Source organism: Carassius gibelio, chromosome B7 (genome assembly GCF_023724105.1).
Source record: "Carassius gibelio isolate Cgi1373 ecotype wild population from Czech Republic chromosome B7, carGib1.2-hapl.c, whole genome shotgun sequence".
Classification (NCBI taxonomy): Eukaryota; Metazoa; Chordata; class Actinopteri; order Cypriniformes; family Cyprinidae; genus Carassius; species Carassius gibelio.
The window spans coordinates 12,196,920-12,224,891 of NC_068402.1; the positions used below are offsets into that span (position 1 = coordinate 12,196,920).

Here is a 27,972-nt window from a genome sequence, read left to right on the forward strand (position 1 = left end):
TGAGTCATTGCGATTGGAACCTAATCATTCTAAATGCATTTTATAAAACTGAATCACACTGTGAAATAACGCACTATAAATTCGCTTGCACATCATTAAAACAACAATTATGATATTATCGCAGACAATATATTCCACACTCCGTCTTTTTGGCTAATTTGTGCATAACCTCTTGCTAAAATTTCAAAGCTTAATTTTAACCACCAATGCAACAATGCAATCATTTAGCTTACCTCTACATGCTTGTGAAAGGTTGATGTCTTGTGGAGATTTTATAAGCTGCTAGTTTGATCTCCCTAGGTAAACACAGATTACACTACATAATAAAGCATAAATATGGTCAGGGGTCCACTTAATTTCTTTCGAGTTCTTTAACTTCAGAATATGACGGGGTTTTGTTTTCAGCGGTGTCTGCACCACTAACTTACCTGCTCCACTCACCAACTAACTTTTGTCCATCTGCATCTTTCTTGTGATTTTAGTGACAGTTTGCCCAACTGCCCATTATTTACTGCAGTAGTTTCCAGGGAGCGTTTTTTTTTTTTTTTACTCAGTAATGAATGTGTTTTAAAATGTAGCGATACAATACTTCAAACTAAATATAGCCTACTTAACTGAAAATAAAATTACAGATTTTAAAAATTACTTTAAAAAGTAGAAGTACACAAAAAAGCTACTCAATTACAGTAACGTGAGTAAATGTAATTCGTTACTTTCCACCTCTGTGCAGCAACACCAAGGTCATGGGTTCAGTTCCCAAGGAATTATAAAGTACATTTGAAAACAGTGCAAGTTGCTTTGAATAAAAATGCAGGAATGAAAACAGTTTAAACATTGTAGTTCAATTAGAAATGTATGAATATTTTGTTGATAATCCGTTTAATTTTGTAATTACAAATGCATTGATGCATATTGGCTTGGTACATATTTTTAAGATTTAAAATGCTACTTGCTGGCTGCAAGGAAGTTAAAAAATATATTATCTGAAACTTTGTTGACTAATGACTCTCTAATATGTGTACTATTATCTCATATTTTATATTTGGGCCTAACAAAGAAACTATGGAAAGAAAAGTACAGAGCAGTAGCCTATGTTCATTCTTTATCTGGGAGAGAAAATTTGATCCCATCATTTGTGGACTTTATTATTATCTGCACTGAATCTCACTTCTCTGTTTGATGTTCATGTCATATGTGACTCATATATGTCTATCAGTAGTTAATAAAAATCAAATCAACAGCAGGCTCTGTAGTGAATCTTTCCTATGAGGAAAAGACTATAGCCTACCCATATGCTGAGTTTTTCACAAAGCATATATAAATAAGCCTTTAGCCTCAAGACACCTGCTGGTCAGAGAGGGTTTGGTCTTACTAGAGACTGAATGACTTGATTTAGGTTTTAGATCAAATATAGCTGCCGGCAGCACGGTTTAAATCATTGGATTTTCAGATGTGTAAAGTTATATAACATGGTATATAAAAGGATGTAGTAGGTGTATAAAATCACCAGGCCCGTGATTTTGTCTGATTTACAGGATAATTAGTCATCATTATTTGGAATATGAAGAATTAATGACAGGAGGCGTGAAGGTCTAGTAGCCGCCCAGAATCGCAGAGCGAGCAGAGCAGCAGTGTTGAGTGGAGTCAGTGCCGCTGAATGATTCAGTGCTGTCGAGAGGAATGAATAAACGGAGCCAAAGCTTCACACAGCAGTTGAAGGAATCCTAAGGACGTTTTCATCCTCTTGGATAACGGAGTTTTCGTTAAGTTCGCCTGTACTTAAACGCGACGAAATCACAAAGCACGGTAGGTGTTTTATACCACAGACAACATCACTGTGAGCTGAAAGCAGCAGATAACTGTTGAGACGCGTGTGTATTTCTGAGGATCTGAAAGTTTCCAGAGCGGACATGAATATGTTTTACGATGACATATCACATTCGTTAAACAACATCAGGTTTTTTTTTCCAAGGTTGTTTTGGCTACCTTGTATTGAGACCTGTTAAATTCGACTGTAATTGCATAAAAGAAGAAGAAATCACTATTAACTTTTGGTTTAGATTAAATTGATGACAAAAATATAATCATATGAGCATTTTACATAGCCTCATATGTCTATGGACTACAATTTCTGGGAGATGAATTAAGTAGTATTGATTACAGGTTTGATCATCAGGTAATATAACTGCTATTCATTTGCATAGAACAAGGTGGGAGATGTCACGTGATTTCTGGGTGTAGGCTAACCCAAGTCATTTTTAATGTGTTTTGAAGATGGAAGACTATTTTGTTTGTTGGAAGGAAGTCTGTGTTTGTGGCTGAAATGATTAGCAATAAGGGAGCCAAGGGTTTTCACTTTTGCTTTGGTTAACTTGTGTAATCCAATTTAGCAGCTGCCAAACCTCACACATGCTCCCTGGGATTATGATGTGCGTTTGAATTCAAGCCAGCCATATTTCTCATTTTCCCTCTTATAGCCTACTATTCCCATTACCAGTTGTACTGTCCTTTTCAGGTAAAGTGATCATAATCAAAAACAGTAGTGGGGGCAGGTTGGTTTGCTGCAATTTAAGAACTACAAAAATATGACAAAACTGAAAATAATCAGATAAAGTTTATTTTTTTATGAACACCCTGGGCCACCCTGATCTAACCAGTTTGATCAAGATTTTCCTGGTCAGTTTCCCACCAGAGATAGTCAACCAGATCATCTTGGGCCAGCTACTAACCATAAATATCTAACTTGGACTAGAAACTATTTAAAGCAAGCTACCACTGGAAGTTTTATATCTGTATAGTACAGCTAGAGTTAGACTATTATGAAAAAGTCCAACCCCTTCTCACAGAAAAGCATAGCTATTTCACAAGGTGGCGATTTTGTATGAATTTTTGTATGATTTTTAGGAAAAAAGTAAGCATGAAGGCCAGCGCCTAAGCCCAAACATAACTTCACTGGGGCATGAGCATGCAGATAGTATGATTATTTATCAATACAATGGCACAAATTCAGATGAATTAACCAATTAGCCAAAGCATAAAATAGTTAAGAATTGCCATGGGGTTGTGTTTAATATTGAGGCTTTAAAACTGTTGTATGACAATGATCAGAATTCATCAGAACAATTTTAAGAGGCGTTTAGACTGAAAGCTTCTGTCCCATGTTCTAAAAATTTTTAAGCTAAAGTAGTACTTTTTTAATGCATCATTCAATGATCATTAAAAAAATAATAATAATTTGGCAATTATGAAAAATAACATTTTCATAATTCTGTTTAAATGATAATCAATGATTATTGGCCATTCTTTACCTGATGTCCCACTTTTGCTCAAGCCATCCTACACCATTTCTGACACATGTTCTTTACTACTCCTAATACCCCTGCAGTATGTTGTCATTCAGAACACTTCTGACACAAATCCCTGCTTCCAGAAATCGACTGGCCATTTAAACTTAAGATAGATGTCAGAAGAAATCCCTTTTAAAGCAGCCAGAGCCGTCATCCTCTGATATCTATTGCTATTCATCCTCTGGCTTTAGTTAAGACAGGCAAAGCCACTTAAAAGAAGCGGTCGCGCCGGGGAGGATCTGATTGGCAGGTGAGGGGCTGATTTGGAGGCAGCGGGATTAGAAAAGTGTCTGAAAGAGAGGAGAAGAGAAGCTCGGTCAAGACCTGATTCCCCTTCAGTGATTAAACTGATTAAATGCATTTACTAGGTGGAGATAAAGAAGGGTGTGGAAGGGCTGACGTGCCAGCACATAGACTTTTCTCACTGTGTATTTGCTGATTACAGCATAAAACCAAGTTCACTTATCTCCATCAGAAACAATGGCTCTTTAAAACAGGCTCAGACAGTTTAAGTCCATTATAGAACCTGTCAGTGTCAAAAGCTGTTGAATTTTGTCAGACTTTGGGGTTGGAAGGGGGTGAGCAAGAGCAGAACAGCACCATAGGTGTAGCACCTGAGTGACTTGAGTTTATCAGTCCACCTGTGGTACCAGTTACAGTACAGAATATAATACTGTCTACTTATGTTCATTCATGTTCTTATTCAGATTTTCATTTACATTGTATAATTATGGTTAATGTCTAATGAAAAACATAGCTTTACTGAGCTATACTCATAGGGTTTGTTAATTTTAACATATGACAGATGATAAATATAAATATTGGTTAATTTCATTTAAAAATATCTGCAGAATTGTATCTCCCACTTTTAATGTCCAAAATGAAGAAATGAAATTTCCCACATTGGCCCACTTGGTCTGTCTCTCTCTCAACAACTTGTTGGTTAAAAGTCTTTTTATGTGTTGGGAATATATATATATATATATATATATATATATATATATATATATATATATATATATATATACTTTTTTTTTTTTGCCACAGTGGGACAATCTTTCATTTACTTGAATGACTTTAAAGAAGGGTGACATGTAGAATGAGAGTTTCAATCATCATCTGCATCACTTTATTGCATTATTCCATACAGTGAAAGTTAAGTCTTATATTGTGTTTCACAAAAGAAAGTTATTCAAGTCATGCAGATCTGGTATAAAATAAGGGTGAGTAGATGACGATTTTCATTGTTGGGGGAGCAGTTGAAATTCAAACAGGCTCCACCACGTTAAGTTTGGGGAAATTCAGTATTTAAGAGTTGAATTGCTATACAACAATGGAACTTTTCCTTGGTCAGTAAATTTGTTACATATAAAGAAGTGTAAATGGAAATTATGAACAAATTCCTATAGATGGCATTTCAAATAAACCAGACACTCAAATAATGTTTAAAATTTCAAACAAGACTTAGTCCATAATTCTAAATTTCGAACCTGTGCTTATTGTAGTTACATTTCAGTTAACTGGAATAGCACTCCTTAGATTCAGACTCGAATAGCAATTCTGCATTGTGTTTGCTACTTCAATTTAAATTCAGGAATTTAATTGGAATTTAGAAAGCATTCTCAATTGCACAAACACTATGCACTATGCAACATGTCATAGCATGTGCACTACCCACCAGACAAAGTCTCCAACAATAAAGAGTTTCTTTGTCCAGAGCTCCACCTGTGAGCATTTATGATGTTTCTTCCCCGGCCATGATCAATGGTGACCCAGGAGATCCCCAGATTTCAGTTTGTAAAGGCTGGGGCCATGCACTGAAGCCTCTCCTGGGCTCATCTGAAAAGCTTTTGAAGCGTCTATATGTGGTTGAGAATGTGGATAAAGCTCACAGGTGTCCGTGTTCATTTTTACTTTCTGATGCGAGTCAAGGTCCTGCAACATGCAGCGGATTGGCTAATTAGGAAGGAAAAGATAGGAACCAAAATTTCATTTCACAATGAGGCAGTTCTGTCATTCCACGCTGCATATATGTGTAGCGTATTTGTGGGGAGTCACAGTGAAATGTCCAGGGACACGCAGAAGTCCCATCTGTTCCTGTTTTTCAGCTGCAGTCAAAGTCTTGCTGCTTTCTCCGAAGGCTTAGCGGGGGAACTGATCAGGGGAGGGTTTGAGTACATTCAGGTGTTACTTTGGTTCCAGAGCTGTATGCATTATATACAGTAAGTGTATTTTGCATACATTGATACATTTTATATTATTACAGAATCTATAGAATAGAAAACAGCATCTAGCATCATCCATCAATCCTCAAATCTGCTAAAATGACCATTAACTCCACATTCTGAAGTCATTGTTATGGTTGCAGGCTTCCTTGTCAATGTCTGCAGCATTGAATAATGGCCAGGTGGGGCCAGAAAGCCTTCTGTCAAAACCGCTTTGATACAACAGGATATTTAGTGTGTGCTATCAGTAGTGTCCCTCCCTAATTGTTTTCTTTGACGGACCTTTTTTGCTATGCACAAAATTAATTTCCAAGTGAAATTAGTTTTGTACATCAGTGTACATCTCTTAAAGTTTGAAAGTAATTAACTTGGAGTCACACTTGTGAGCCTACGAGCCAAGCAAACTAAAGATGCAAAGATTGTCACCAAACAGATTTTTATGGGATGCAGGTGTTCCAGCCTGGTCGTGTGTGGAAAGTCATAACTGGAGGGTGTTTGGGGGTTTTGTACTGTTGTGCTAATGGCTATTAATGTTGCTTTGTCTTGCATTCAGTCTCAACAGGACCGGATGGAGTTTAATAATTGGACATCTTTAGTTTTCCTGCCAGCGCTTTGACTGGGCCGTATCTGGTCTCTCTGGTTACCTTGACAACTATAATAGAGACTCATGCTTGTTTTCATATTATTTGGTTGCTTAAATGTTTAGACTGTTGTTTACATTGTATTGAAAGTCAAGTTAACTTTTAAACCACTAGGGACATTAAGACCAGGCTTTTTCCATTAACATGAAGGTTAATGTACTGGGACTGTTAGCAGGTGGAGGATGCTCTATGTTGAACATGAGAACACAAGCCAGAACCCTGCTCTCTTTGTGTGCTCTCTTGTTATAGAACTGTGTTGGAGTTCAGCTGATCTGGTGTTAATCTCTGTACCTGTAAACTACAAAGCTCTTGCATTTTTCTGTGGAAATCAAATTTGTTAACCCATTGCATGTTTCAAAAATGCAGTCTGTTTTTCATCATCAACCCCCAGGCTTCTTAAGGCATCAGTAATTTGATTGCTGTTTGTAACTGTGCCATATATTTATTTTAGTTGTTGTTTTTTAATTGTTCTGAAAATAAGATTGTATGATGGGTATTTTGATTCAGCACTCAATGCTTTGGCCACATTATAAACTGCACCAATATTAAAAGGTGTATAGGTACATTATTTATGTGAAGGATTAATTGTTGTATGTCTGTATTTATGTATGTCTTTATTTTGGCACAAATAACCATAACTGAAAATTATGCTAGAGTACCAATATGTCTAATTTGTTAAACACCATGAACAACAGCATAAAGAGTCAAATTCCCCAAATGTAATTTCTAAAACCTTATTTCTGGGTTTGGTTTTCAGCTGAATGAAAACTTTATTTTGGTTGTGTGTTTCTGTAAAAAAATATTTTTGGTGCATACAGAACTTTTGCCTTCATCTGTCATCAGTCTCTTCACGAACCTCTGCCCTGGCGCAGTAATTTACTCTGCCTCCATAATTGTCCATTTTTATGCACTGTACCTTGTAAATTTGAAAATGGCAGGACTCACATTATCCCACAACAATATTTCATCCACACAGTCTCTCTTTCTCTCTCTCTCTCTCTCTCTCTCTTTCTCTCTCTCTCTCTCGTCTAGCTGCACTATCTTACAGCATTTTTCCCAATATGCATATGTCTTGTTTAGCTCTCCAATGAAACAAAATCATTTTTAATTCCAATCTGACACTACTTGTGGAGTAAAGTGAAGTTCTAATAAAAAAATAGCACATCCAAACTCCATATGCTAGAAATTAAAGCAGAAAGAAGAGAATTAGGGATGAGGAACTGCTCTCCAAAATTCATTAGACATGCTGTTTTACTGCTGTTCACCATGTCCTACTGTGCTCTAATAGACGCTGAGCTTTGTGTTGGTAAAGAGAGACTCTTTGTAATCATGATCATTAGGCCCAGATGGCTTGATTGTTGTGAGGGATGTGTTCACCTTACAAATTCAACTTGGCCCGAACACACTTGCAGACCAACCAATATTAGACAAGAAATAGCGGAGGTACAATTTCAGTCATAGCTGTACATTCACTGCGATGATGATTATTGATTTTTATGGTACTGCAGCCTTCAGTTACGTACCCAATCTAATGTTTTGAATTTGCATTCATGAGGTGGCATGAACTCTCTCCCAGAGGCCATTTATTGGGTGGATGCTGTTTGATGTGAGGCTGTGCGGACTGAAGTCAGAGTTGTTGTTTTCGACTAGTGCAGTAATAAATCACTCCGACTCCCTCAGAAAGTTTGAACATCTCAGACAATGAAACATCAGTAAAAAATCTGGCCATGCAGTAAATAAGTCAGAGAGTAACACTTTTTCCCCTTTAGGTATTGGCTCTTTGACTTTCCAGGTGTCTCATGGTTGCTAGTTCTGTCTTTCTTGTTTGAATCAGCCAAGTAGAAAATGAAAAGTCTGTGAATGACAGGATAAAAAAAAAAAAAATATTCAAATTCAGTGCAGTTTTGCGACCTCTGAGCATTTATGTGTATCCCCTCATGATATAAGCGCAATATGCATGTAAATATCTACAGTATCAGTGTAGAAAAGTAATCCTGCACTTTTATAGTTTGCTGCACCATTGTCTGCTGTTTTGTCCCAAAGAGCCTAGGAGGTTGAATGCATATAAAGAACGTGAAAAATGTGGTAGTTGTGATAAGCAAACAGGTGATTATAGGTATTTAAGTGCTGTTTATAATATGATCAGATGTCTAGAAAGTTTTTGTTTGATTCTGAATTTTTTTTTTTTCATTTGATAATACTGAATGAGAATACTCAGTAAGAATGTGGTCTTACTGTCCATTTCGCATATTTTACAATGCTTGGATTTATTCAGCTGAATGATTTTCTTCTGAAGTCAGTGCAGAAAAATGTGAGAAATGCCTGGGCTGAAAAGGTCTGTGATACCTGGACATTATCGATTGATATTTTATGAAAACAGTAATTGTAATGTCATTATAACTAGAAATGGGATATGAAAGTAAGAAGTTTCTTACAGGACAATGAAATGTTGAGGAATGAATGTGTGAGTTTTATTCTGGCCAGTTAAGAGTTTGTGCATTTGTTTTTCTGTCATCCTTTCTAATTTAATGACAGCCTGCCAAGTGTCATTTAATTTATAATGCAACATTTATATTTGAAATATTAAATATTTAAAAACTGTATTTATTTTGCACATAATACATAGCATAAACTGCATTTCTGCAGTTTACATCATAACAATAGGCAATTTTATTAAATTAAACAATGTTCATTTAATTAAATTACAGAATAAATGTTGGGTTTTTATCAGATGAAATAAGAAACAATTGACAAAACAATGGAAAACGCTGCTAATTAAATCAAACTAAAAAACACAGCCATTTGGTTTTTATGGCCATATTGTGACTCCACATTGTGTAATTTAGTGTAGTGTAATTACATTTGTTGCCCTAGTAGGTTTGGAGTGTAACTGCACTTTGGGCCAGTCACAAGATGTTGAAACATTTTTCCCTTGAAATCTTTGTATATTTACATAAATTGATTTCAACAGCTGGCTCATAAGTCGACCGCCCCATAAGGGAAAAGTCTTGGTGCTTTGTATGTCTAGTCAATCCCTGATGTCTCTAAGTGTCTTTTATGCTAGCACACCACCCACACTGAACTACTGCATTACCCAGTGACTTCACGCTGAAGGAATTGTTGAGCCAGTCATTGTTATTGAACGTCCGAGAGACTAATATACCTAATCGTGATGCTAGCTGCATGTGTGTTGTTTGTTCAACATGCTGTTGAGTGAATAGTGGAGATCAGTGGACCATTAATGGTAAATGTGCTACATTTAGTGAATGTAAAGCGCATTGTAGGGGATGAAGAGAAGAACTGCGTATTTTGTGTCCTCACAGGTGGCGCTACAAAGTTATAAATAGTATATAAGCCATGCACTCTAGGTTGTTTTGAAGAAAAAGATCAAAAGGTATGCCTTCACCAAAAATTATAACATAAAAAGAGTGAACTGGTCCTTCAAATGTTCCATGGCCCAATTCTGTGTCCTGCCATGAGTGTTTCTCAAACGGTCAGCTTCAGTTGTGTATACTGTATAGTAGCTGAATAGCTTTGTGCTTGGTAAGTGGATGGATATGGGTCATGACTGATTCCCTTTGCCCCTGCCATACTGGAACGGACTCCAGAGACCACGAGAGAAGCCAGGCTTCTCAGTGTTTTTGCCATGTACTTTGAAGATATACTGCACATAATTGTGTCCTTGGGGTATAGACTATGGCCTTCAGTGCTCCACTTTCATGGCTAAGGATTTCTCTGATACCTGTCATCTGAAACAGCAGGAATGGAGCTTTTTCAAAGCCTGATCTGCATTGTACCACGTAATGCTCAGAGGGACTGACGGGAAGGCAATCCTTACAAGATGTATGGCAAAATTGTGGTTTTCATTTATTTTATTTTTTTAATACAGTTGACTTGACCCTAGGACTCCCTGCAAAACCTTTGGAAAGCTTTTCTTAAATTGTGAGATATTTGGCTTATTTTAAAGTGCAAACAGCCTCGCAGAAAAGTGTTCAGATGGCTCCATCAAATGACACTGAAAGGCATGCAATGCACACAATTTAATTCTCAGTGCACATAATTTCATAATGATTACTCTTGATGGGTAGGCTATATAAAATATCTATATAAACTACTGAAAAAACACATGCAACTTTGTATATATATATATATATATAATAAGCAAATGAAAATTAGAAATATTGCTAGAAATATTACAAAATTATAAATATTGTTTTGGTAACTAGCTGAAATAAGTTCAAGATAAAATTACTAAAACTAATTACTAAAACTGAAAGCTATAGAGATAATAAATGTGACAAAAGCACATATAAATACTAAAGCTTAAATTAAAATTAAGAATAAATCTGAAGATATTTAAAAATAAATGCTAACTTAAATATTAACAAATAATGCCTAAATAATATTAAATGAACACTGTTTCTTTCTGTTGCACAAGAGTGATTTGCCTTTCTTCTGTCTAGTTGATATTTACAGTCTAAAATGTCCATGCAGTGCATTAACAGTTCACTCTATTTTGTCACATTGTTCTATGCCATAGACTGAATCTGTCATATCATATATTCCACAAGCAATCTAAACAGCACCTATATATATATATATATATATATATATATATATATATATATAAAAAAGGAATATCACACTAATATTAGGTACTCATATTTTGGAAAATATATTTACTGCTTTTCTGTTAAAAGGATAGAATACGTCAGCACAATGCAAATCTCTTTTAAATAAGCTACGTTCTTTTTTTACAAGCCACTATAATACATTCAGTTAAATTAAGTGACATCAATGATTCCTGTATGTATGCTTTTCATAATATATATTTTTTAAACATGATAATATGATTTTATTAATCGAATGTGTTTTAAATACATATGTACTGTATATATATTATATGCTTGGGCGAATGTGTCCTACAACAGAAAAACAAATGTTCCTCAGCTGAACTTCTGACATGTTTTCTGCCTCATTGAACTGAATCAAAACAGACAGATTCACTTTTATTATAGTTTGAATTACCATTGAAGCCCTTATGACAGCTGGAAACAAGTCTTGGTAATGAGTGCTGGTTTGTTTATCTCAACTGTGTTCCAGCCATGGTAAAGTTAATGTGCCGCTCTTTCTCAATCATCATTTCTCACAGTTTGTGAAGCATTGCAGGCTGTGGAGCCCGCAGAATTGAACGTCTCCTGGAGGATGTAACTCCGCTGCGCAACAGCTGGAAAGTTACTACAGGCAAAGATCAATATGGATGGGGAAGCCGAATTAATGTTCAGGAAAATGTGTGGTTTTGAAATTGTGTAAAGAAAAAAAAAAATCTAACCTCTTCAGGAAAATGCATTTTTGAATTGAGTTTTTTTTTTTTATGTATGGCATCTTTTTTTTTTTTTTTTTTTTTTTTTTTTTAACAGAGTGTATGTCAGGTCGTAATATATATAGGTTTCTGATTTGGACTATATATAGGGTGTATAGGGTGATATTTAAGCAACACTTATTTTGTATAAATTATTTTTTATTTTACTATTTTTTTTTTTTTTTTACTTTTCCAGAGCATAAACAGAAATCTGCCTGTCTGATCAACTTCAGCTTTGCCTTTGCCTCCTCATTCTGGTTCTCCTGACTGAGCATTACATTGTAACACTTTGATGTGATCTGGTTGGCTCTGTGCACCTCAGACAGTTTCCTGCGACATTTTATTGGTACTCCATTTTCCTCTCTGTTTGTTTCCATGGAAACAGATGAACGTTTCAGTCCCTTAGCGGTGTGCCCTATACGAACTCCCCACCATGGCTAATCTGCTCTTGATGCTCTGAGCTCAGAGGGTACAGGTTGACAAAGAATTTTCTACACAGTGCATTAAGTACTCTGGACACAAGTGCCTTGTATTGTTTTAGCTGTGTGGCCTCCTTGTTGATAATCAGTGCGTTAATAATATTCTGGTTCTCTGAAGAATTGTGCATGTGAAGCATCCTCGAGCTTGAAGGTTAAATTGAATAAACTGCTTGTGAGGGCCTCTGGAGAAATTCTTCTTTTTTTGAGTGAAGACAGTGTTTATAATAGCCACCAGTGGTCTCAAGGTCACTGGTCAGATTATGAGCATGAGGCTTTTGTCTTAGTTGGATGCCCTTGTTTGTTTCAGAAGGGACCTGAGCAGACATCTATCTGTTCACACTTGGAGCACCAAAAGCATGCATGAATACTAATAGCAAGAAGATTGCAAGCTTTAAAGAGAGCTGAGTATGAAACTCAGTAAAAGTATTTTTATGACATTTCTAAGTAACGTGAAATAATGATTTCTTCATTTTCTGCACATTTATCCACAGTCTCAGAGAAGAAGACTGAAGCAGATTTCTGAAAAGCATCCTGCTTACCATCAGCCGGAAGGGAGAGACATTTACAGGTACATATGGTATGGTGAATTTTGATCATTTTTAATCATGCCATCAAAATCTGTTGGCTCTTGACACTAAGGTCAGCATGCAAATGAACATTAAGTTGATTCTTAAATTTAACCTCACATATAAACTTGGGAATGCTGCCTGTTTGTGTATCAACAACCTTCCATCTAAAGAATCATGTTTTTTATAAAACCCTCATCATGCATTGACTTTTATCTTGATCTTGGCTTCACAGTGTTCCCCAGAATGATTTAGTACACTTCTCCTTTAACAGTTTCTTGGAAGAATCAATAGTTTGTCTCTAATGCTTGTCAAGCCATATTGACAGTATAATGGTAAATGCTCCTCCTAATCATTTAAAGTTGGCATGAAATAGAAAATTCTGATCATAATTTCTTGCTTATTGTGAAGTATATCCAAGTGAAAGGGCTTTTCGAACAAGAACAAAATGCAGGGCTGGACTTGATTTTGTCTATTGGGAATTGATTGGATCGTTGTTGTTTCCTAAGTGCAATCATTTTATACGAGTAACAGGTTGCTGGAGGAGAAGGATTGAAACTCATCTGGCTGTTGGACAACCTTATTGCTCATTATAACATTTTAATTGTATATTTTGACTACATGATGAGGGCTGCTGCATAAATTTCTGGCCACTAAATTATCAACATAATCAAAATTCTACATGCAACTCGGTTTGAGTTGAGCTGTTTTTTCCACCACCATAAGCTCCATATGTTCCGAATAAATGAGCTATAAAAATTGTATCTAATTTTTCAATAACTTTTATTTACCATTTTTTTTTTAAACAGATTATTGTTTTATGACTCAGGCTTTACAGGGTTAAGATGTTTTAGGAGCAGAAGGTTTTGTTATAGACATTATATGCAAAGAAGTGGCAGTTGCCTTCAGCCTGAAGTCTTAAAAAAAATTACAGCCGAGAGAAAACAGACGACGTTTCATTTGAAAGTGAGGTAAGTGTCTTGTTCGGAGCAATCCGAAAAGACATTTTGAATGGAGGCTGCTAGGGTTCCACTATCAGCAAATTCAGACATTCCCACACTGAACAAATAACTTGTTCTCATGCTGAGTAAAATGTGGCTTTTTACTACATTCAGCCGCTCTGAGAATGTACAAGAAGAACAAGGGTAAATTTAATCTCTGGATTTGTATGCCATGAAATGTCCTTTTCCCATTGTTAACACTTGTTTTGTCTAGCAGTGCTTTCCCTTTCCTTCCTTTGTAAGTGCAGAAATGTGAAGGAGCCTGAACAGCAGTATACTGAACTTTCTGAGAACAGAGGATCAGTGTGAAGTGTGTTAACACTGTTCTGCATTAGTTCATTCATGTTATTGTTGGTATTTAGAGCAGATGGTTCAAGAGTAAAGTATTTGTGCGAGAAGGTTTCCTGCTGGTTTTTTTCTTTTCTTTTTTTTTTTATCAATACTTCTCCCTCCAGGATTGATCTGTTTTTTGCTTCTGGCTCCATGAGTCTGTCAAACCTTATCTCAACAGGGTGTTAACAGACATTCAGTATAGCTAATGGTGAGGTTTTTCATCATGTTCATGCTTTTTGTTGCTGAAAGCTTGTATTTTTGAGGTTACGTGTCCAAAAGGGTGTCTGGCAATCTCAAAGTTTATTAAAATGCAAACATTTGCCAATAAAAACCTGAAATTCCATTGTTTTCAGGGAACCAGTCACCCACCCAATCTCACGTACATGTTTGTATCATTCCCAGGATGTCCTTAAAGTACGAGATGCCTTTTGGGAGTTGTCTTGCTCTCAGATTGTGATCGGTATCCTCTAGAGACAGAGAAGAACAGCACAGCTCAGTGTCTATCAGTTTGCAGATAGCACTCAGTTGCTCTCCGACGCTAACTGCCTAACTTTCCTTTTAGAATAATTAGAAATGGGAACATTATGCTAACACATAGAGAATGTTAATGATCATGTACTCTCCTTTTTGCTGGTCTTCAGGATTGTTATTCTCTCCGTTGTCATAGTGAGGATTTTTGGACAAACTGAAAAGATTAATGTACCTAAATTACAAGAAGATGTAGTCCTCTTTTCCAAATGTACTTTGTAATTACTTTATTGGCTGTTGTTTTTCTGGCACTAATTAACTCTAGTCTAATGTAGAATTTTAGTGGACAACCACCATTAAGAGTCTAATTTAGAAATATGAATATTTGTTTTTGTACTAATATTTGTTCATTTAGTAATATATTTTTACTGATGAACTGATATTAACTTCTCTAATGTCCCTTTTGCGTGTATTTTATATTTCATAATTCCCACTTTTTATAATTCCTATTAGTTAGCTGATACTCTGGCATTTATTGATTATTTCCAGTCTAAATATTTTTTGTTTAGGTGTTAGATTTGATAAGCTTTGTCCTGAAATATCCAGCACTTACAGCCTAATGCTGTGGACGTCTGCTAAAAGGACTGACCAATACACAGATCTCTGAAGTATTTTAGGGTCAGTGTTTGCACTCTCTTAAAAAGTTCAGTTTTGTCTGTCTGACCTTACATCTGAGTCAAAACACATCATTTGAAGGTCATAGCATTTTGTGAGGCTCAGAATAACAGCTCCTGAATACCAATTGGAACATGGTGGATGAAACCTCTCACACATCAAATGTATGAAGGATTATGAAGACATTTAATCATAAAATTTCTAAAGTTTACATAGTTAAAGTCAGCATTAAGTGTAAATTCACTGAAACTGTTTTCCGAATGCATTTTATTTTGAACTTGGACTCATTCCACCCAATTTTTATTTTCTGATAACTTTCAATCAATGTTATAACTATATATTTTGGTGAAATGACAGGTGACTTATCTAGAATCATTCAGTCCGCATAAATCCTAACTCTTTCTTAAAATTGACTGCAAACTCGCATTCAGATCTGCCTCGTCTAGCTGATGGAGTTAACCAAGTTTCCATCCTACATCTTTTTTGTTTTCTAATAATCCATTTCACTTTAATCACTTTATGTCAAAATATGACAGAAAAACTGTCACTACTTCTGTTACATGTCAACTTGAAGTACATAACAGGTGAGAAATGATGAGCTTGATCTCAAAAGAAAAGGCGGTGAGAATATTGGTGCAGCAACTAATCAACAGATCAATTCTTAGCCTAAATGCATTGATTGGCTAGCACTGCTGTATGCTTCTCTCTTGGGTAGACTGAGGTGCTGACATAATTAGATACACAGGCATCTCTCTTCAGAAACATCATCCTCAGATACAGCACGCTCTAGAATGCAGAGACTGTGAATGATTGAAGGCATCGGGCTGCGATGGGAAAGCCATAAATAATAGCAGTGTTTACTGGTGCATGTTCTGAAATTAACTTCTTTTAGTATTACAGTAATGCATTTAGCATGTTTTAGTGTTGTATCCTTCAAAACATGCTATTACATGAAAAGTAACCGGTCTTTTTTTACTCTAAACTATTTCCTTTAAGTGATGCCCTTTAGCTTTGAGAAACAGAGTAGCATTCATAGACTGCCTCGTTGTGCACCAGAGCGCGGTTCATTAATACAGAGCTTATGATGTATGTTGTGATGCCACATGAGATGGTAACTCAGATACAGCCGTTTCCCAAGGGCTTCAGTCCTATAAATTCACTTTATGTGTCTGGTTAGCATTCAGCTCACCTCGCACAGCAACCATTGACTTCTGCTCTTTAATATGGATCGTTCCTCTACCCTCCTCCACAACATTTTTTCTCGTTCCTATCAGTTGAGAACCATAAGAGGAAAATAATATATTTTTGTATGTAGTTAATATCATGCTATAAAAGGTAAAAGAAATAGCCGTTTGACCTCTGTTTAGGGGCTTGGATAAGAAGAAAAACTTCCCAGGGGTAAAATACAATCCTTACGAGGTCAGTCTCAGTTCAGGAATGTATGCCAAAAATATCGAGGACAAGTAGTCAAAAGGACTAGAAACAGAGAGGGCCGTACATCTAACCATAGATGCTGTTTTGACAATGTATTACAAAGACTTTTAAGGTGGTTTATTAATGTTAGAGTCTGATCGTTACCCTGCAAAGTGTTTGTTGTGTTTTTTCAGTATTGCAGGAAATGTTGTTGAAGGGAATTGTCTAAAGAAGTGTCGAACCTTTAAAATCAGGCTTTAACTTTGACTCATCTCTCTCTTTGTGTTATTACATGCAAAATAGTGACTTTTCAGTGCTGAAGTGTTTTAAGTTCAATATATTCCGCTGAAATCAACCCCATGCTGATACAGTTATGAGAAAAGTTAAAAACATGCTGTCTGGTTTATTGTCTTTTACAATGCAATATACGTAGATGGCTTATTTTTCTTTTGGCAACTGTCATAGCAAACATTAGTCTAATAGTAGTGCATGTTTGTCAAACATCTTCTTAGCAAATGCTGAAGTGTTTAAAATGTTTATTAAAACTTTAAAAATTACTGTAAAAAAATAAAACCAAAACCTAAATGATATTTGTTTATAATGTAAATAAATTAGATCTTTATAACAGAATAGCAGACTTCTTACATAAAATGAATTATCAGTTGTCACTCACAAATGATAGGCAGCGAGATGATCTAAGCTTGTTTTAGTTTAGGTTTTTTTTTTTTTGTGGAGCAAAACACGTACTGTAATGCAATACAATTACATGTATAACTTAATTTCTTTTTTGCTACAGAATTATAGCCTGGTAATACCAGACTCTGCTACTTCACTTTGCTTCGTAGACGGAGTCTGGAATGGCATAATAGAGAAGTGTTTTCTCTCTCGCTAGGGGGCGCTTGTCTGAAGTTTAAAATAATTGGTTACCCGTAAGCCAATCAGATACGTTTAGTTATGACGTTTGTTATGCGCCTGTACAGCCGCATCGAAGCACAGACATCATGCATCAAACTCAAATCTATGATTGAACTTCCACTGTAAACCTGTTGTAAACGCATGATGATGCGTGCAAAATACCGGAGTGAACATGCCTGTAAACGACTTTTGCAGATTATGCGAAGTTAATCTACTCATCTACGTCACGGCTCTCAGCCCGCCCTCTGTTCGTTGATTGGCCCGGCTGTTTCCAGACCGGTGGCAAACCGAAAGCTCTGACGCTGTATCAGACTGAGTACAGAAGCGAAATGAAATTGAGCAGAAGTAGGAAGTCTGACGTAGTCAGGCTAACAGAATTACACTAGATTTTAGAAATATACTAAAAGGCTTTTTACTTGATTAAGTATTCATTTTTTAATCAGATGACAGAAAGCTTGTAGGAGATTGTGTCAATCAGGTTTTTCAGCAAAGTTTATAATTCAGAGGCCTCAGAAATTTGTGTATCAAATATGATGTAGTAGGCTTTGTGGTTAAAGAAATAGTTTACTGAAAATGTAAAAAAAATCTGTCAGCATTCACCCTGTAAAGAAAAATTATGATTGTATGCATCTGACAAAAAACACTTCAAATATCAAATAAAGGTTTAGAGCGACATGAAAGTGAGTAAATATTTTGAGATATTTTGTAACCATATTTGTTTGTTTTCGCTGAAGCTGCCAGTAAACATACTTTATCATTGCATCTTAATTCAGGCAGTAGTTTGTTGGTTGTACGGTATTCCTATATTTATTTAACTTCAGAGCTTCAGATTGATTTGATGCCAAAATGGGCATTGCGGTTCATGACAGGGAATCGGAGAGAAATGTCAGAGGCAGTCGTTTAGTCTGACACCTATCCTCCATTTTTAATTGGTAAATGTGACAGACCTCTAACAAAAGACAGCAAGACTTCAGCAGAGGCAGTCGGTAGGTGTGACATCCTTTACCAAAATAGAGTGCAGTTTTAACTCAAGTGCGGTTTTGGTACATGGTAATTATTCAATCAGAAACATGTTGCCTAATGATATTATTTGTTAAGAAATTTGTACTTCACAACCAGAAGAAATCAACCAGATGGAAAGATCTTACACCAGTGCTGGAACTCATGGGTCAGCTGAAACAAACATGTACACGGCTTGAAGAGCAATGTTCTCATGTCGAACTCAAATAGCTTATAACAAGTGTTTACACACAATGTGAGAAGTGGATGAAGAAGATCCTCCTGACTGCCTCTCTCTGAGCTGTACCACCCAGTTGGAGGCTGTCTCGTGATGGATGAGTGCATTGTGAATTCAGTGTTTTGCCAGAGCTGTGTGAAAACACTTCATGTGTACGCTAGGCTTCCTCCAGGCAGCTGTGACAGGTTGATTTATTCTGTAAGAGGCAGAGGCAGTGTGTGTGATTGGTTGTGTTCTGTAGCTGGATGCAGAAATCATAGCTCAATCCTGCCCCACTATCTCCTCGGTCATTGACTCTCATCTACTGCTCTAAGAGTGCAGTGTTTTTCCCTTCTACAGTTCAAAAGGTCCCATCGGCATTAAAAACACAGTTTTTTTGGGAATGATTTTTGAGTCCCGTGAGCAACAAATCCAAGATTGTGTAATCTGATAAGCAGATATTTGAGTTTTAACTGAACAGAAGCTTGTTTATGAAAAGAAACATCAAAAATTCTACTGAACAAAGATTTACTACAATAACATTTGGCTGTGATTATTTATCTTTAATTACTAGTAACATATCCACATTTATTTTAAACTGGATTTATCCATAAAATTACTTGTATTGTGTTTACATGCTCTAATTATTGGCAATCTGATTGAATTTAATTTCAAACTGAAAGTTCTACCCTTCACTGCAATCAGATTTACATATTTGTTTATGTGTACATTAGCATTACATCTATTTAAATGTTCAGCACATGTGCATTGCATCAGTTGCCACATTCAGAAACAGAAAGACAACACAAGACACAAGAGCTACAGCAAGCATAACTGGCTTAATGCTTTGATGACAAAAAAATAAATAAAAATTAGAAAAGCTTCTTCAGTAAATATTCAGTCTCTGCCACTGACCAGATCATAAAACAAATAAACATACACATAAATGTTTGTAAGCTGGAAACATCACTGCAGTGTGCATGTGTGCTAGCATCTTTGAATCAGATTTCATTTTTCATTTCATTTTTATTTGACAGAGCCAACAATGAACAATTCGATTTTAAACTGATTGTTTCTATGTAAACATACTTTTGAATGAATCGTGAAACGGTTCTGGGGGGTGTTTCCCAAACAGCGACATAACTTTCTGCTTTACTGCCATAGTTGGAAAGACTAACTTCCTCATGATTGTTTCCCCAAAAATGCAGGAACTTTGTAGCATATCCATAATTTGAATCACAGTTCGAGAGCTGTATTTCCAACCACACAAATGCTCTTTGCAAATGTTCATTGGGACTTCAGTATGTATTCAGAAAGCACCAAATTGTTGAACTTGCAAACATAGTTGGCTAACTATACTTTTGGGAAATGCACCCGTGAATGATTTACAGATCTTATGATGACAAAAATTACAAATAAGTGTTGAGAGAGAATGAGTCCAAGGTGCTACTGTGCATATGTCAAACGTATCTGTCCATGCTCATCCGAGGTTGAGTATAATTTGAAAAGCTGTGCTGTGCACAAGATAGAGCAGAATATTGAAAAAGGAAAACCTGGGCCTTAACTTGCGTATTATTTAAGGTTGTTTTGTAAATCTTTTTAACCACTTCATAAAAATAATTTGTTCACAAATCAGACACAGTGGCTTGTGGTATGTACTTTGAAGCTTGTTGGAAACCCTGGTCTGCAAAGATGTGTTTAAATAGAATAACCCCATAGAATGATATCGAAACGACTGGTGCCAATGCTGACTAGATTTTAAATTATTGTTGTAAATTAGTATTTGACTATTCTGCATGCAGTTTGGAGCTTTTCAGATGATGTTTAAGCAAAGCAGCACTGTTGATAAAAGTAAATGAATTATAGAGAGTACAAAGATACAAACAAAAATTTTACACGGTCCACTAATTTATGTAATGCAACTCCTTTTATCCATTGTTGGAGTGTCTGGATTTTTGTGATGATGTTTAAAGACTTCAGTAAAAAAAAAAAAAAAAGACAGCTGTGGCTCTGTGATAATGGCCTCGAGACTTGTGGGCTGAGCCTTCAAACCTTCTGAGGCTGGTGGTCTTAATCTAAGAAGACTGATATGGCCAACCACCCACATACAAATAAAATTGCTCACCCACCTGTGAGTTAACCGAGTTTAGCAGGGCTCCCAAGGTCCCTTCCATTCCGCCACTTATAACACCTGACTGACTCGCAGTGTTGCACAGGAAATTACTTTGGAAAAACCAGACTGGGGGGGATTATTGAATTATGCCAGAACCGTTCCGTGAGAAGAGAGGTGGAATTATCTACCGTCAGCTCCCGTGAAATCTGCCAGCTGTTCGGAGCTATATTTACAGGGACCACAGCTGCAGAAGGCTAGCCGAGACCCTGGTCGCTCATAGCGAACCAGCAAATATGAGAGCCTGTCTGTTATTATACGCACTGCTGCTTCACCTGATCCCAAGGGACGGTTTTTGAGGCAGAAGCAAAGTCAAAGGTACCTGTGGGAGGTGAGCTCTGGACCCAGTGCACTAATGAAGAACTGTACCATCATTAACCTAAATTCCCCTAATGGCCTGTAATTATAGAGAGTGCATTGTCAGCAAGGGACATTTAAGCTTTTCACGGAGGGAGCACTTACCATCAACCTTATTACTCTAAAAAGAAAAAGCGGGAAAAAGCATCAAACAGATATTCTTTATCATCACAAAGCTGAAAAGCAGGAGTTCTGAGTATAAATGCAGGACAGACTAAAAATGATCATTAACTTTGGGCAACCAGAATCTAATTCGACCACTCATTATGTTGTATTAGCACCTTCTAACAGTGTTTTTGTACACTGTGCACCATGTATTGTCTCGTCGCAGAGGAAAGGGAAATTTGCATCATTAAAGAAGCACAGGTGATGGAACATTGTTTGAAAACACCTGGAGCATATAAACAGAGAAGAGCTTGAGTGCTTAGATGAATTTCAGAGAAAGACTGGGGCACACAGCTTGCGGTCTGGAGTGCCGAAAGGACATGTTTATTTAGCCGGCTGAGGATCGCTCCTGGTGTGAAGATGAGCAAACGTGCTCCAGCAGTCCTGATGGTGTTTTTTAGCCAAGCTGCCTGCTTTCAGTACTCCTCCTCCATATTTCCTTTCACAGACAACTCATCGTGTACGTCGAGGCAGCACATAACATGCATGAGCAGTCAGTGTGAAATGTTTTTATAGAGAAAATGCTGTGAACTCTGTTTTACGTACATTTTTGTGTTACATTTCCAGGCATATGATTACAGGAGCTGCCAGTCATTCTTTGAAATACATAATGCGGCATTATTCATCTGGAGTGCCTGAACACAATATGTCTGTCAATGTGTGTTTTGTCAATGCCAGTGTATTATTTAAGTGACAAATTCACAAAATTATCTCACTGAATGAGCTTAAAAATACAAAAGCCCACCAGCCACTGACAACGCTGACTCATGGACTTCTCTGTAAATGGAGCATGTGACGTTTGCATCTCCTGTGGAGTAACGCCTCTCTTTGTTTCTTACGATGCTTCCTCAGGGGCAAGGAGAAGCTTCAACAAGAGGCACAAGGATGGAGGGGGACTGTCTTAGTTGCATCAAGTACCTCATGTTCATCTTCAACTTCTTTATTTTTGTAAGTGCTTTCTTTCCTTTGAATGGCACAAGAGAAGTATACACTTTTAAAAATGAAGCTTCCTAATGGGGGATTTGCAGTGATGTCACTCTGAACAAACGTTAACATTACAGTATATAAAAAATAATAATAATAATAATACGCTCTGAGCCAATGTGCCTTCATTTTGCTCATGAACCACAATGCACTTCCTTTGTTCCTCAAAGTTGTTTTTTAGCACCCTTATGAATTTCCCTCTACCACACTAATGCTGTGGGAAAATATTCTGTTCTAAAAACTGAGCATCAGTCACATTGATAGGCTCAATATGGCTATTTCATAAATCATATTTTGTGTTTATATTGTACTGGGATCTATACTAAGCCGTTTTCTACTCCTTTAGCTCGGAGGTTCATTCCTTCTAGGGGTGGGAATCTGGGTGCTGGTGGATCCGTCAGGTTTCCGGGAGATTGTGGCAGCCAACCCTCTCCTGTTTACTGGAGTCTATGCAATTTTGATCATGGGCGGGATGCTGTTCCTACTGGGATTTCTGGGCTGCTGCGGAGCCATACGAGAAAATAAATGTCTTCTACTGTTTGTATGGGATTTTCTTTTATTACTAGATACATAATTCATATTACAGTATATCTCTATATGGGATATTTATTGTAAATGCTCATTTACCCCTTTTGTACATTTGAGATTACTTTTGCTGTCTTATAATGATCACTTAAAATACATGCATACCGGTGTGTGTGTGTGTGTGTGTGTATATATATATATATATATATATATATATATATATAAAACTACGACGCTACTCTTTAGCAAATATTAAAATAAAATGTACTTATAATTAATATATTAATTATACATTATAATGTTGTAGCATTTAAAAAATATATTTTATTTATATTTATTTAGACAAAAATATATATTCTAATATCAGCCATTACATAACAAATATTGTCTTATCAGCATCAGAATTATATTAATAACGCACATCCCTATTTAGCATAAAAAAGGCAATGTGTGTAATACCCAATAATGCTTATTTGTTGCATATTTAGGCATCTGAAGTACTTCACATCTGATTCAGAACTGATTCAATCACATCTGATATAAATTAACAATTTATTTAAACAGAATTCAGACAGGAACCACTTTGGCAAGTTTACTTGAGTTTATTGAACACAATTTATCTTTGGCGGTATGGTTCCTTATGGGGGTTCTTGCTCCCAGAATAATTGAACATACAAGAGCTTTAACATTAACCCCCCGGAACCATGAATTTAGAAATACATAATAATTAAGACTTTTAATAAAGTCTTTAAAGCAAACTGTGATAATCATGTAGATGTGGCAGTGGTACGTCTATCCTGTAGCCTGATTATGAAGATGGGTGTCTCACCGCAATGAGGTCCATGCCAGCTAAGATTTTTGGAAGCCTTAGTGATCTGAAACAAACAAGACAACAGCCAGAAGGTGCGCAGTAATGTGCTCATGCATATAATGGGGAGGGAGGGAGGGTTGCGAGTCGTTGAGCATACTTACCAAGCAGTAGTGGCACGTCCCGTGTCTAATAGGAGAGATGTGGTGATTGGAGCGATTTGACAGCTGACCGCATCAGCTGTTCACAGCCTTGCCTCCGTGGCCTGACTGAACTGACGCTGCGCTCGATAAATATACATTTTAAAATAGGCTATTACATGAAAATAATAATTTGCTTATTAGTATCAGCCAGAATTATATTAAAGGGTTATTCCACCCCAAAATGAAAATGTTTTCATTAATCGCTTACCCCCATGTTGTTCCTAACCCGTAAAAGCTCCATTCATCTTCGGAACACAATTTGAGATATTTTGGATGAAACCTGGAGGCTTGTCCCATAGGACTTGTTTACACTGCCAGTTAAATGTGACCCAATTTAGATTTTTTTGCTCATATGTGACACAGATCCGATCTTTTCTATAAACAGGAAAAAAGCATATGCATATTTCGAGATAGGTTTCAGGCCTCATTCATATATGGAAATAAATCGGATATAAATCAGATATGTGCCAGTGTGACTGTCATGTAAACAGGGAGATCGGATTATCTGAGGCATTGCGTTCTATACGTCATTAAAACTGCAACAATTTGTAACTTCTCCGCGGTTTAATGATGTCGTATGTGACCTGTGCAGGCAAAATGAGTGTAAATTTGCACTGGCGGTTTTGAGCCAAAGGCAAAAATGGGAAAAATGCTCCAAGTAGTAATTAAACATCTACAGTTATCTTTATTTGTACATTTTCTGAGAGGATTAACGTTAGGTACCTTCTCTCCGCTCGCCCTGACTGTCATCTGAAGTTAGTGCATTTAACAGCACTTCTGATGGCACGCGATCCCAATAAATACATATACAGAATTACAGTCTTTTAGAATTCATGCAAACATCATCTGCTCTGTCTTAAGTGAATGCTTAGGGAACTGTTTGGGGAAACCATCTTGACGTGTAACATTATATTAGACCCGTGCATTACAGTATAGGACATCTGTATCGTTATAATAATGTTAATCTAACAACAAAAGAAAAGAGGGAATCACTCACTGCACTCCACTGAACTGCTTTTGTAGTTTTAATAATCAGTTTATTTGTAAAGAACACACTAAAGTTATTTTTTACGTTTGATTATTTTCTTTTCATACAAGAATGCTTTACTTTAAATATAAAATGATGAAGGTAATGCATTATTTGTTTCTTTCTAGGCTATTTGGTCTGTTTTTTTTTTTGCATATGTTCTTATTTCTAATAGCAAAGATAAAATAAAAATCTGTATTGTGATTATAAATATAGCAATTAATTTTAAGAAAAGACGGAGGACTTCACATATTGACTTAAAATGGGTGCGACTCGTTTCTTGTCTGATTCCAACAAATCATAAATAATTTTGAAGGTCTTTCAATGGAAAATGTCTTTTTTTTTATTGCTCATTGTGACTCATTTTGTCAGCACAGGTCACAGTATTCTCATGAGGAAGCACATGTGGAGGCGGTAAATGACAACAACGCATCCGCGATGTTTCGGGTGGTATAGCAAGTGTAAACACATGAATCGGATATGGGTTACAACTGAAAGAACGTGTAAACGCACAGCCAAAAAAAATCGGATATAGGCAACAAATCAGAATTGGGCATCAAAACCTGCATTGAAAACGAGGCCATAGACTGCCAATTAAATAACAGTGTCAAGCTTCATAAAAGGTATGAAAAGTCGTCATCAGAATACTCCATCTGCAATCAGATGTGCAATATGGGTTATATGAAGCGACGGGAACACTTTTTGTAAGCGAAAACAACAAAAATAATTACTTTTTTCAATAATTCATCCGTGCCACAAGGATGCGCTGTTTTCTTTCAAACATCGCATCCTTGTGGCACGGATGACACAGAAGAGCACACGCAGCACTGTGATATGGAGTGACACAGAGAAGATGATTGACAAAGGAATTATTGAATAAAGTTATTCCCGTCGCTTCATATAACTCAGATGGACTCAGATGGACTATTCTGACGACGATTTTTCATACCTTTTATGGACCTTGACACTGTTATTTATCTTGGCAGTCTATGGGACAGTCTCAAGCCTCCAGATTTTCATCCAAAATATCTTAAATTGTGTTCCGAAGACGAAAGGAGCTTTTATGGGTTTGGAACGACATGGGGGTAAGTGATTAATGACAAGATTTTCATTTTAGGGTGGAGTATCCCTTTAATATTGTGAACTCCTGTTTACATCTGATTTAAATGCAAATATCCTGTTTTTCTCCTACAGTTCTTCATGCTCATACTCATCATATTCCTGGCAGAGTTGGCAGTGGCCATTCTGGCATTCATTTTCCGGGAGCATGTGAGTATTATTATAGCTGGATATGATCAAGCCACCAGTAATATACCTCTGCTCTCGTTACTAATGTCTATCTGTGGATCAACAGCTCACCAGAGATTACTTCACCAAGGAGCTGAAAACACATTACCAAGGCACCAACAGCACTGATGTCTTCACCTCCACATGGAACGCCATTATGACTACAGTACGGTAACATGCTGTACAAAATATAACACTGATGGCATTAAAGTCGTTTAACTGGGTATTGGTGTCTTCCTAGTTTGATTGCTGCGGGGTGAACAGTGCTGAAGACTTTGATGATCACAGCCTCTTCAGACGGCTGAACCCCAGCAGACTAGTGCCAGAGGTCTGTTGCCAGAGGAACGATCTAATGATAAGCAAAGAGGAGTGTCTCAAGGGAATTATGCCAATTCGTAACAAGGTCAGCAATGAGTTTAGTACAAATTAGTAAATGAATGGGAATGAATGTGCAGCGAGAAATGCATCGAGAAATTCTGTAGAAAAAAAGTGAAAAGCAAAATCAAAAGGACGTAAATATGTTGTTTTTGAGAAAGTACAATGTGGTAATATGACCCTGTTTATAATAGCTCTTCAAATGAATGATTTGAGTTTCTGAGTCATATACTCTTCTGTTAGTATATATAAATTCATTCTAAGCAATCTGGAATTACATTACTATCAGTAGCTAGCTTCTAATAAATTCTAAATTCAATATCCACTGAAACAACATTTTGTTATCTCATATTAAAACGTACTTCTTTGAAACAGGGCTGTTATTCAGCAGTGGTGGACTATTTTGAGACGTACATCTACATGGCTGGAGCCCTTGCTATTGTGGTGCTGACTATTGAAGTAAGGTTATGATTTTGTTTTTTAATAATAAAGAATGATGTGATGGTTTTACACTTGGAATGAGATGACTATTTGTTTTGCAAGAAACTATGGCTTGTGATTGCCACCTAGTGGAGAGAGTAGAAGTGGCTTTGCCATGAAACGGCTTCTCACAATTCTATTCAAATGAATGTAGAATACAGACGTTTTTTTTAAAACAGTTATTTTCAATGAACTCTTTGCTAAACTATATTTGTTTTTCTTTCTCTCCCGTCAGCTTTTTGCCATGGTGTTTGCTATGTGTTTGTTTAGGGGAATTCAGTAATATTAACATGCAGTAAATTAAGGACATTTCGAGGAGGAAGAATGTGGCCTGGCATGGAAGAAATTTTCAAATAAGAAAAAGAAGAAAACACTTATATATTTGCCATCTCTATGTTGTTATGTTGGAATATCTGAGAATTGCCAAAAATGTATTGTACTTCACAGCTGGGACTTTGAGGTACTTGTGAAATCATTCGTAAATTAAGGGTGGCATCTATGGCAGTCCTTTAAGGTTAATGGAGGACACCTTGCACTGATATTTGGTTGAATATTTATAGATGACAAAAAGACTGATTTGTACCAAGATGTTTTACCTCTTATCTACAGTAGATTGTTCACCACTGCTCCAGAGCCATGCTTAAAAAAACAACACTGTGTGAATGGGAGGGTATGTCTGTGAAACAGAGAAGATTGGTTTGTGTGTGTGTGTGTGTGTGTGCTTGTTTCTGTATAAAACCAAGAGGCCAGCAGCTTCTATAAAGTAACGTTTTGTGAGTTGCAACCATGAATATTTTATGTGATTTTAGCAAAACTGTGCTGTATTTGTGATGTATCTATTGTACACGACATTGAATGATATAAAAAAATAAATAAACAATCTGCAGTGCTTATTTGCATTGTGTTTCCCATCACCGTTTGACTATGGCTATTCCAAAAGCAAAAACATT

General features: G+C 36.5%; 1 protein-coding gene across 2 annotated transcripts; it reads left to right on the forward strand.

Moving 5' to 3' along the window:
• Window positions 1-1,417: 1,417 nt before the first annotated feature.
• Window positions 1,418-27,915, forward strand: tspan18a (tetraspanin 18a). 2 transcript variants are annotated; one of them, XM_052562158.1, is made up of 9 exons: window positions 1,418-1,806; window positions 12,546-12,631; window positions 22,186-22,281; window positions 22,664-22,858; window positions 26,075-26,149; window positions 26,235-26,333; window positions 26,409-26,570; window positions 26,918-27,001; window positions 27,258-27,915. In XM_052562158.1, the coding sequence occupies exons 2-9, from the start codon at window positions 12,629-12,631 to the stop codon at window positions 27,303-27,305; spliced, it is 762 nt and encodes a 253-aa protein (XP_052418118.1). In that variant the 5' UTR covers window positions 1,418-1,806; window positions 12,546-12,628; the 3' UTR covers window positions 27,306-27,915. The 2 variants fall into 2 exon arrangements, with proteins under 2 accessions (XP_052418118.1, XP_052418119.1); XM_052562159.1 differs by having other exon boundaries at window positions 1,419-1,806; window positions 12,546-12,622.
• Window positions 27,916-27,972: the final 57 nt, after the last annotated feature.